At 37.0% G+C, this 12122-nt stretch overlaps 1 protein-coding gene across 1 annotated transcript in view; it reads right to left on the bottom strand.

The window, feature by feature from the left end:
- LOC145778495 (sushi, von Willebrand factor type A, EGF and pentraxin domain-containing protein 1-like) overlaps positions 1–12122 on the bottom strand; it is a 178906-nt gene that overhangs the window by 42471 nt on the left and 124313 nt on the right. Inside the window, exons 24-25 of the mRNA XM_082589985.1 lie at positions 3592–3777; positions 3161–3349 (exon numbers count right to left, since the gene is read on the bottom strand). Of these exons, the coding sequence (XP_082446111.1) occupies positions 3161–3349; positions 3592–3777 (375 nt within the window). The remainder of the gene's footprint in view (positions 1–3160; positions 3350–3591; positions 3778–12122) is intronic.

The raw sequence follows: 12122 nt of genomic DNA, 5'->3' as shown, positions 1-12122 counted from the left end.
GAGCAATAAGTATCTGATATATGGACATGTATTTCGCAAGGAAGTTGTCATTTTAAAACGCTATGACAGCATTAAATATCATGTTTAACAAGAATTCGTTTTAAAAATATAGTCACTTGAGCAACAACTGCGATTTATTGGAGAAGGGTTGTTGAAAACTTCAACAATTTAGTTACTAACCATCTGGTTAAAATAACATTATTGATTTATAATACGGTTATCAAGCACCTGCAGTAGATTCACCACTGCCTTATATTATACTGTAAAGGTTCACCTTACCTTAAACCATCTGATTAAGTACTAAAAAAATAAAAGGAACAATTGAAATCGAATTTTTCATGGAACATAATTCTCGTACTCAATGGGCTACAACGCACAAATGGTCTATAAAATTTTGCTGTTTGAATAAATTTGCAGTATCTCGAATTTTGCATTTCTATTTCAATCTTTTCATTTTATTAACACTAGAACGGACAAAAAAAAAGTATACCTCCAAAGGCCGCTGGTGTCGAAATCGACACTTTTCAGAAAAACTTTATTTTTCCACAAAATTAACAGTGAGAGTTCGTTTCATTTTACAGTGATAAAATTGTCTGAAGCACTTATTACTTTTGTCACTTATTTGCGCTGTTCATTTTTTGGTTTTTGACGAAAATTATGACGTAGACTACCAGGTTTTGATCAGTTCAAAGCTTGACTGTATCTGTATTTTGACTCTGTACGATGATCTAAAAATTCAACAGAGCGAAGACATATTTATTAGAAAAATAGCACAAAGTTTTTTTATTCAGGAGAAAAAAAATCAAACAAACCAACAAACACTTTACGCAGTGCAGCCTTTGCACTCTGTGACTTTCCAGTCATCAATATCACACTTCCCACTTTTCGACAGTGGCCGCAAATGGTAACTGTATTGTTTTAGCAATAATGTCCAGCACATTTTCTGCGTTTTCTAGATGGTCGTCTCTGCTCTTCTTCTCTCTACAGTGTCGGCTTTTGTTTCAGCACATGTACAGTTCTCAAGCTCTCAATAAGCTGGAGAAAAAAACCACGTCGGCTGACATTGCTGCCTGAACGTTTTCTAAAAATAATCCAAGAGTTTTCAAAGCGGCATATTTGTCCAAACTGCAAGAGACCATATTTTGCTTGCTGCATGTGTGGTGTGCCATTTGGTCAAACACATCAACTGCTGCTTTGTTCTCGCTATAAAAATGGATCACAGAGGGTTTCTTTTTCTCTGTTGCATCGATACTGGGGCTGTCATGCATAGTGGAAAGGACATTTGTATTTTTTTTGCAGTTATAGTTTACAAGTATGCAGCTGTTCGTTGAATTGTGAAAGTTACTGCGAAAATCTTTCTCCTCCACCCTCAGTCACCTCCTTTGTCAGTTCTGTACTGTTAGCTCGAACAGTTCCAACAATGATTATATTTCTTTCCTGTAGCAAACCAGCAAGATTCACACTAGTAAAGAAGTTATCTGTTGTGACGTTGTACCCGCCTTGTCTGTGTAAATTGGTGGTGATCCTAATCACTACATCCTCGGTGAAAAGTCTTCCATTTCGTTGCTCTCTTTCAATATCTCCGAGGTACGATAAGTACGGTACTGTAATGCCTACGTATATGGAATGAACCTCGGCTAACACCCAGAATTTCATGTCAAACTTGTTTGGTTTGTTTGGCATGAACACGATAAAAGGGCATCTGTTTTACATTGGAAATACTGTTTAATGTAGCTGTTCACGATTGGCAGGCTCCAATCCAGAGTGTAATTGTTGATGCAATTAGCAACAAGTCCTTCCAGTGGCTCTCGAATATGAATAAACTTATCTGTTGCAAACCGCTGATAGATTTGTGGAAGGTATTTGTAAACTCAGTAAGATGACCTAAAATCAAGCCGAGCGATGACACACATCAAGCCGAGCGTTGGACAATTCCCATGAGAAACGCTATAAGTAACTGTGAAAACTATTGAATTAGTTTTTTCGCACAGAAAATATTTTATACTTTACAAATCTTATTAAATTTGTATGAGGTGTCGATTTCGACACCTCGGCAGTTGGAGGTATATCCGCACATTGTAGATAACATAAAAATATTTTTGAGAAGCTACTGCAAGTTTGAAAACGTTGCGATAACAATTAACGCCCAAAATAGTGCACTAAATTTCTAAAAGTGTCGATTTCGACACCTCGGTAGTTCTAGTGTTAATATGACTATAAGTTTCGCAAGCGTCAGCAGCCATCACTATAATCACTATCGAGCTGGAATACGCAAAAAATAGCCCGACAGTTTGTCAAATATTCAAATGGACAATTGACGTGCTGCTCATTCCATTTATACTTGTCGCTACATTTGATGTGTTCATGTAATCGACAAAAATAATTAAATTGATCAATGTATGAACAAATAACTGTCACAAAGATTAAGGAGAAACTAACAATCTCCAGCGATGAAGTGAGACAGTTGGAACTGCAAACTTTGTCACGTGATAATATAATTCTAACTAAAAGTAATTTCCAACTGGGTCTCCTAGTCGTCTGCTCTCGATTCCAAAGCAAAACTACAAAGCAATGTTTATAAATGATACAAATGTAGATAGCCTTTTCTTTGTGGTAGTAGTGGTTTGCACTGTCATTCGGAACACAGTTCCCTAGTCATGTGCTAGGACGAGTCAGGCTAAAACAGTTCGTTTGTATCTACGTTTGTGAAGTAAACAAACGATCATGTTGCTAAAAGCGAAACTCAATTCATTGTTTACAAATTAGTTTATTGGCATTTTCAAAATATAAGTGCAAATACCTCCGATCTGTTTATAAAAGTAATATTAGTAATAATGATACTGCACCACTTACTGCATTCCCAATTAAAACAAATGATGATGATTTACTGCTTTTACTGCTAAGTTTAAAAGATTTTCATAGATTTCAGTGAATACTGCAAGTAAATTGTTTGTGAATGTTTCTGCTGCTGTTGCCTGCCTGATTGTTTACATAAAGCCAGGATATTTGGAAATGTAAACAAAATGGAGACATACACGCTGGTACATCAATGCGTCATCAAACGAACAGTTCTACGTAATCAGTTTCAAGAAACCAGAAAGTATGCTTTCAAATTTGCAATTTGCCATCTCATTGTTGATAGAATCATGGAACGACTTACGTCGACAGATGGGCACCCCCCGAGTCCAACTTCCATCCCTTTGACATATCGCCCTCACTCGGTTGCGTTGACCAACCATTTCATAGCCATTTCTACACGAATATTCAATGGATTCGCCCACTCTCCTGCTATCAACTTGTGGCATGACGGAAACATAGACTGGCAACCGCGGCACATCGCATCCTGGGACTAAAATGTATGTAATGTATGTGATGCTACATTGAGTAAACATTAGTTATAAAAACTGATGGATGACTCTTACCAACTTACTGAAATAAAATTATACCTTGCGACCCCATCAAGGTTTTGATTGCATCTTTCTTACATATTTTTTCTAATATTCGTTTCTATCATCTTTCTCATACATCTTCTTACACTTTTCTAGTGCAATTATTATGAAGCTACAAGAAACGTAAGAGTGATATCAATACCTCTGCGACATTGTGGAGGAGAGGAAGACCATCTTCCATCTCCGCATGTTACTGTGCGCTCTGTTACACCCTGGTCAGATATTTCATATCCACCATCACACAAGTACGTGACAGTTTCTCCTTGAAAAACGATGAGTTCTTCTGTAGATCTTGTGCTGAACCGCAGAGGTTGAGGAACGTCGCAAACTAAACAAGTTTACACGTGATGAGTGATGCACATTATGAACAAACAATTGTTGCACAGCATTCAATTTGCGTCAGATCCTGTTTCTGATCACTTTAAAGTTAGGTGGACATTCAGAAAAAGTTTAAAAAACAGAACAGGAACAAATGTGCTCAAGAATGAAACAATACAATAATTGTTCAAGTTGCAAAAACCACTCCATATTCCATTGCGTTTATATAAATAAGTTGAATGGTACTTGCTATGTTAACTTTCTAGGTAGGCTAATTGATACTTTTGACATATGATGAAGTCAAATAAATGAGCCAAAGGTGTTTAGCTTTTACTACACAAGGTTTTAATTTGACCATACTGACAAACCTGAAATTACATTTTTAAGCTTGTTCTTTGTTCTATTCAATCTTCAAACTTTTATCGTCAGTTCACAAATTAACACATTCTTTCGAAACAGAGTGGTGATTTGAAAGATTCAAATTTCTGCACTGAGTATAGTAAACTAGGGCTACACTTGAAGACGGTCTGCTAGGTGGGTCTCGTTGCTACAGTCAATCTTGTTAAAGTTTATAATGACATTTTGCAGGTTTAATAATAAAAATTTTAAGTTGGACTGTGCCATTGCTAAGATATATGAGTTATAGCACAACATATACATAACAACGCACAAGAGTGGAACGGGCTCTAAATAGCTTTTGAAATAGTCAATTAATATTTGATAACTCTGCAAATTGAAGATAAAACTCAGATAGCTCAGGCAACACTGATAGAAGAGTGCTGAATAGGGTGGGCCGTTTTTGACTTTTTTTCGAAATTCAAAAACGGCTAGTCATAAAAAGTGGCACATGCATGAAAAAATTACGTGTGCAAAATTTCATCAGTTTGGGGGTGCATCTTCTGCCCCCGCAGGGGGGCCAAACTTTCAATTTTTTGAAAAAAAAGGGAAAATTTCATCTTCCGTTTTAACATAATTTTTTTTTATAATTTTTTTACTGGCTAGTTATAAATTGTAAGTGGGATGTACCCAGAACTTTCCTATGTAAAGGCATGTTTAAAGCTTAAGGTTTACTGCCCCCGCATCGACGACCAAAATGCTGAATTTTCATCTATTTGAAATGCTATTTTGTCATTGCTCAATAAACAAACTTGTCGCAAAAGGGCGAGATGGTGTTAATGATGTACGCTCATTTATGTTGTGTCCACTAACTCTGTAGGATGATACGAACTTGATCGGCTGCAGCCATTGTTGCAGCTATAAAACGCAACCTATAATTTACTGCAGAATAAAAGCAATTTGATCTGCAGGTTCTGTAAATGGAATGTACTGTACAGTTCCACGTGAATTGTTATTATGATTTTGTTTACACAAAGTTGTTATTTACAAACATTTACAAAACGTTTTCAGGATGGGCATGAAACGCATTCCTCTATATTACTCTGTTGAGGATATTGGGGGTTTATTCGATAGCCTCTGAGCATAGAGTGTAGAATTTTAAAGAAATGTTTTTGGCCATTAGTGAAATTGCTTTCCTTTATAATAGCAAACCATACTGAAATATCCCTTTCATTCATCTTGTATCATATATGATACATTTTTCAAAGTTTTGTTCTGCAGCCCCTTATTATTTTTTATTTGTCAACTAACTTGGTATCATGCTTGAATGAGTGTGGGAATGAAATTCAATCAAGTGTGACGAGTGATTTCCTGCTTGGCAAGAATTACTGGTGGTCAAAGTACAAGGTTGTTGACTTAGGCTATGTGCATGTCAACTTAGCACTGTATTTCCATCTGTACAGCTTGAAATGTTTCGATTTGTAGTGAGTGGGGGGACATTAGAGACTTCGTACCATGTTATTTAGCAGGTATTAGACTAGATTCTCATAAATTATTGGTACTTTTTGACATGTGTATCAAATATGATACAGAATGACTCAATGGTTGTGGAAAATAAAATGAAAGATACTTGTTGCACATCAAAATTTTGCATAAAATGCATGTTTGAGCTAAAATAGAAACTGTTTTCATCACTTCCATTCATTGTATATCTAATGTGTGTATGTAACATGTTTGTTAGGATCATTTTCTGCTATTTGCTTCTTTTTTTGGGTAAGCCAAAGGCTTTTTAGCCAATGCTTGGTAAAATTTTGGGGGAGAGCTGCCTGCAGGGGAGGTTGCAAAAATCAAAAAACATGTTATAATGTCTTGCAGTTTGGTAGTAAATGCAATGTAAGCTTTCTAAGCTATAAATATAAGCTAAAATGTCATCATTTCTTACATATCCTGTGTTTTGTTGTAAGACACAATTTTGTCATTTTGCACCCATGTAGTCATATTGTATCATATATGATACAAGCAATTTCTGCCGAAGTAAAAATTTTTGGAATACAAAATGTGGTTAATAATGTTCAGTGTACTCAATTTACCCAGAATTACACAAAAAATAATAAAAAAAGTGAAAAAAAATAATTCATGATTGAAAGGGATATAAACATTCACAATATAGTCCACACGTTCCACCAATACAGTTGATGCGTTAGATGCAACATATAAACGTAGAATTTATTGGCTGTGTTCAACTGTTCAACCATCTTGAGTGGTTCATCATACCTGGACTCCTATATGCGAAATGAATTGATATATCTCCAATTTTCACTGCTCTGTGCATGTGTAGAAGATATTTTTGGTCAGTGCTGAGGTCATTTTCATCAATTTCAATCTCTGGTGCAGAAACTGCTTTATATTTTACAACATTTAGTTGTGTGACAGTGGCTAGCTGCTTTATAATGGGCCCAGTAAAGCTATCAGGTCTGCTACTATTTCCATATTTTTATAAGATGCCTAAGAGGCAATTCATTACTATAGAGTAGGCATATTAACCATTGAAGTGGCTTTTGGAAATAATCTTCCAGGAGCTTTATCACAACGCCTTTTTTACCTGTGTTCATTGCGGTTCCATCGCATTCAATTGCCATTACATTATCGTAGCTAATTTTATTGGATCCAAGATATTCAAAAATCCCGGTAGCTATTGACACATTAGATCAGTTGGCTGCAGTAAAATGAATAATGAAATGATAACTTGGCTCCTCAAGTAAAGTAATGTGTTCTTCAACTGCGAAATGTTTTCGAAGTCGCCCAGCAATTTCATTTTGTTTGATGGTTTAATCTTTCTTTTCGGCCATCAAAATATATGCTTTGCAAATTTATGCACATGATAGGCCTACTTTCCATTTGAGTTGTAAACCTCATTTTTTTCTCGCTCTTCTCACTTTGCTTTTATCTATGACTGATTGAGATTCGCTATCCGTTAAAACTCCACATCTTGTAGAAATGATGAAGCAATAAGTGCTGCAGAGCTATCTGAAATACCAGTAGCCTACGATCGCATGATTCAGCAAATACTACAAACTGGAAGTAACCTTGCTTTTTCTGGGGTTTTCCGAGGCAAAACTGGGTTGATAATCCAAATCTTCGCAGCGTTCTTCATTGGATGACAAAGTTTCTGACCTTGAATAAGTTAGAGGTGTTTTAACCAAAGCACGTAAAGAACACGAAAAGACTTCACGTAAAGAACGGAATTGTTCTGATCTTGCGACTCTCCTCGGAAAACGTTTAAAATTAGATTTTGTGGCCGATTTATCATGTTTATCAATCACCATTACGCGAGTTGTTCTTTGATCAAGAAGGAACTGTTGTTCTGTAACAGGGACACGATTTTCCCGTGGGCAAGTGCATTGCAGAAAATTGGAACGCTTTGGCTACAACAAACGATTTCAAATATTTTTACTTTGCAGATTCTTTCATTTGGTCCAAATTTTACTGAAATTTAGGCCCACCTCTAGAATTTGACTTCAAAAGGTTATTCATTTTTTTTGTAACTGTTTATCATAAATATGTAGGCTACTGATGTTCGTACCTCATTCGTATCATCCTGCAAAGTTAATGGATAGAACATAAATGAGCGTACCGGTACAGCGTTAGCACCATCTCGCCCTTTTGCGACAAGTTTGTTTATTGAGCAATGACAAAATAGCATCTCAAATTCGTGAAAATTCAGCATTTTGGTCGTCGATGCGGGGGCAGTAAACCTTAAGCTTTAAACATGCCTTTACATAGGAAAGTTATGGGTACATCCCACTTACAATTTATAACTAGCCAGTAGAAAAATTATAAAAATAATTATGTTAAAACGGAAAGTGAAATTTTCCTTTTTTTTCAAAAATTGAAAGTTTGACCCCCCAGCGGGGGCAGAAGATGCACCCCCAAACTGATGAAATTTTGCACACGGAATTTTTTCATGCATGTACCATTTTTTATGACTAGCCGTTTTTGAATTTCGAAAAAAAGTCAAAAACGCCCACCCTAGTGCTTAAGAGCTTTCGAAAAAAAACGATTGAATACTCTGGGGGTACTTGGTAGGAAACAACTCTTTAGCTCAGTGGTTCTCAACCTTTTTCCTTCGTTGCCCATTTTCGTTACACAAAATTCTTGTGGCCCATTAATTGTTTATGCAAGCAACAAACTACAAAATATGTTTAAAAAGTAAAACAGCAGAAAATATTTCAAAACAGATTATTCTGTGCATCAATGAAATGGTTGGTTGGTTTTTAAATCTTTATCCTCAGACTGACAAAGCCTTGATAGATCATTCCTGGTAGTTTCGCATACTTGTAGAGGCTCTTGACACAGGGCCGGTTACCGAGATTGACAGAGTAAAGTTTTCCGATTGTTGAAGTGTTGTTGCCAGGGAATTATTCCATCGATTAGGTGCCACTGAATGGAGAGCAGTCCTTAGAATGCTTTGCTCAAGCGCACACCCCGAGAGTCGAACTAGCGCCGCGTGATTTTGAACCGGGCGCATATCCAGTGAGATGCGTGCTCCTGAACATTATTGACCACCTTGCAGTTACGGTGATTCTCAACATTAATTCCTTATGCCTCCTTTGAAAGACACAACTATTGTCAATTTCTCCCGACAATAATTCACAAAAAAATGCTAAAAACAGGTCGGCAGAAGTTTCAGTAGGCTACCACTTTCAGTTAGGCTATGACTTGATTGTAATCACAAAGTGGTCTATTGCATCCTAAAGTGCTGTAAAAACTCTACGCTGATCTAAACTATGTGCTCAGTCATAAATAAATTAACCATTTCAATAAAATATTTAGTTAAATTTACATTGGATTTACATTTCTTCCCAATTCCTTTCAACACGATTATTCCTCCCTTTAAGTTAAAAATTTTTCCTTACGGAGCCAAGTGGCCCCCTATAAGAACCACACTGTTGTGGCTGCTTAAAATCAACGTTCGTATTATGCAACAGACGGCATTGATTACATCACGATCACGCCACCAAAATTATTATTTTAATAATAGTTAGAATGAATCAAAATTACCATTCTACAGCAAATTACAGCAGCACCATTCATTGTTGCTGCCATCAAACAACTAAACAAAACACACCAGCGTAAAATTAACTATAGTAACACAAATGAAACTAAATCTTTCACTAACGCTGGCAAATTTTTAAATAGGTCTGTGGCCCACCTCAAAATCTTTCCATGGCCCACTAGTGAGCCATAGCCCACAGGTTGAGAACCGCTGCTTTAGCTGGATGCTGATGAATAAACCTTTGATAGCTTTAAAACTGGTGACATGAAAGCTTGATAACTTTCGATTCCATTTCAAGTGGGGTCGCTGGTGCAGATTGCAGTCCTCCACATTGTAATGTATTGGAACCGCACCGTTGCACTCTTAATTTTGTGTGGGAATTTGCCCTTACCAGCGTCTCGCATTTTGCTTTACGCGCTTTTCATGACGTCGTATTTGGTCGCCTTTAACCCATATCCTTCTGAATCAAAATTTTTTTGCAATTTTTTGTATGTATATTATTTTTAAGGTATCTTAACCGAATTGAACAATATTTTTGAAAAAAAAATTTGGTGGGGACAATTATCAACAATTTTTGGCCTGTCAGTTTAAACTGACGTTAGGAGCAGGAGGGGGCATATAAAATAAATACGAAAAAGTTTTCTCCGTCAGTGTTTAGTCTAATACGTATTCAACTAAAGCAATAATGGAAAAGGACAAAAAAGTCAAGAAATCACTACATATTAACGAATCAAAAATGTCACAGTATCAAAAGATAGGAATGTTCTTGGTTGATTCATCGTCTGGCGATATTGATTTATCGTAAAAATGTACTTTATATTGGCTTCAAACCATTTCGTCTCACATGTTCACCCGGCTTGAGTTCAGCTGAAAGAGCCCAATTCTGACAGCTGAAAGAGCCCAATTCATCTATTTCATGTGGTACTCCTTAAAACACTGAGGATGTAGGCCAACATTGCAGGTTTCACAAAAATAAACTGATGTTCCAGAACATCCTGGTTTGGCGCAGCGGCATTGCTTCCCTTTTATGATCCAGTGTTGGGCAGTGCTGTATTTTATATGGGGTTGCGGAGATGCCCTGGGTCCCGGAAACAGTATATCTGAAACATCTTTTCGATAAAGCTGGTGGTAACTTTCAACAACTGCTCTTCTGAAGCCCAGAGCATCTAAACGAATTTCACCAGCATCGGTCTTGCAATGGCGATATATTTGAAAAGCATTGTTGACTGCCATATCAATACAAAAACGAAATAATGGCCACCACCATTTTTTGCTTCTCAAGTTGATCATATACTTTGAAACATTTTGACCCAAACGGTCAACACCACCCATGTGTTGGTTGTAAACGTGTATTACATTTGGCTGCTGAATATCAATCTTTTTCTCTCTTGCTTACTATATCGCTTTGCTTTTTGCAGTGGGTCTGTTCCTGCAAAGATTGACAGAACATTTAGCCTACTACTTTTCTGTCTTTCCATCGGATACCAGCAATGTTATGTGATGTCTCCACAGCAACATCCGAGGCACCTCTGTGTAACTTGTCAACTTCATTAACTCGCTTGAGGGGAGGATTTTCCATGCGGTTAACTCTGGCTGTTCCTGTAGCTGCAATAGACTTTTTACGAAGGTATCGCAGAAGTCCCGGATGTGTGAAAAAGTTGTCCATAACCACATGATAGTTGGAACTGGACTCGCTTTGTGGAGGTAGATGTTGCATCAAATGAGCTACTACTGCAGCACCCATCCCAAGCCCAATATCCTCGTACTCTTCCAACTGGGAGTCTTTTCCTGCATAAGGGCGGAATTGTACGCAGTAGCCTAACGGCTTCGCTAGCACCCACAGCTTATAGCCAAACTTTATAGGCTTCCCATGAATGTATTGTTTTGCGCCATGTTTCCCAAAGTATGGTACCATGCTTTCATCTACACTTACATGTTGTTCAGGTTTGTAGTTTGCAAGGCAACTGTCTACCACATAGATTGTCTGGAGTACAATCCATTTCACCACCATCATCTTCATCTGTATCCATGCCATCATCTTCAGGAGGAAATATAACTAAATTTGCTTTAGACACGACTTCTGATATTGATTCTTCATCAGTTTCTAACCTTTCAAGAGCTTCCAATGCTTCAAAAACTATCAATTTGTTACTATTATGCAAATGTTTTGCCAATGCTATGCTGTATGAAATCAAAAGATGTATGATATATCACTACTTTTAACTTCAAAATGAAACAGTTATGCCATATTAAGTTCATCAATTGACCTACATTAAGTTTTCCTTTGCTAATATATCAACGTTATGCTTGAGAATCAAAATGTTTGCAAAATAATCCCTAAACTCAACTATTCTGCACATAATTTGTAAAATCATTTACAATTTACATGCTCCCTTCTGCTCCTAGCGTCAGTTTAAACTGACGGAAGCGGAAATGGTACAAAACTTAAACAAACAATTAATTTTTTCTAAGTATGCAAAATATGGATACAGCAATGTTAGTTCTAACTAATTTCGTGGTTTATGTCATTATAATGCGACCCAGTAAAAATTGACACCGCTATAATTACGAACAACAAAAAATACCCATTTTGGAAATTTGATCCGTTATATCCAGTCGAAGGATAAACGGAATTTCACTAAATGTATTATAGTGTTAGGTACAGACCTTACGAACCTCATAACATACTAACTGGGTTGCGACAAAACGGTTTGTAATCTAGAAACCATCTAAATGTGCTGTCAGTTTAAACTGACGGTAGGAGGATATGGGTTAAATAGGCTTCATTGACAGTGTTGCGCCAGTTCCTTACAAACCAGCTCAGTGGCCGAGTGGTTTCGCCTTCGCCTCTGGTGCTGGTAGATCTGAGATCGATTCCAGGTCGGGTCAAACCGAAGACTTTAAAAACGGTACCGATTGTGTTCTTTCTTGCATAACGCAGTGAGAATAAATCGGGTAATGAT

This window comes from Aplidium turbinatum, chromosome 1 (genome assembly GCF_918807975.1).
Source record: "Aplidium turbinatum chromosome 1, kaAplTurb1.1, whole genome shotgun sequence".
NCBI lineage: Eukaryota > Metazoa > Chordata > Ascidiacea > Aplousobranchia > Polyclinidae > Aplidium > Aplidium turbinatum.
This window is presented reverse-complemented; position numbering and strand designations above follow the sequence as displayed.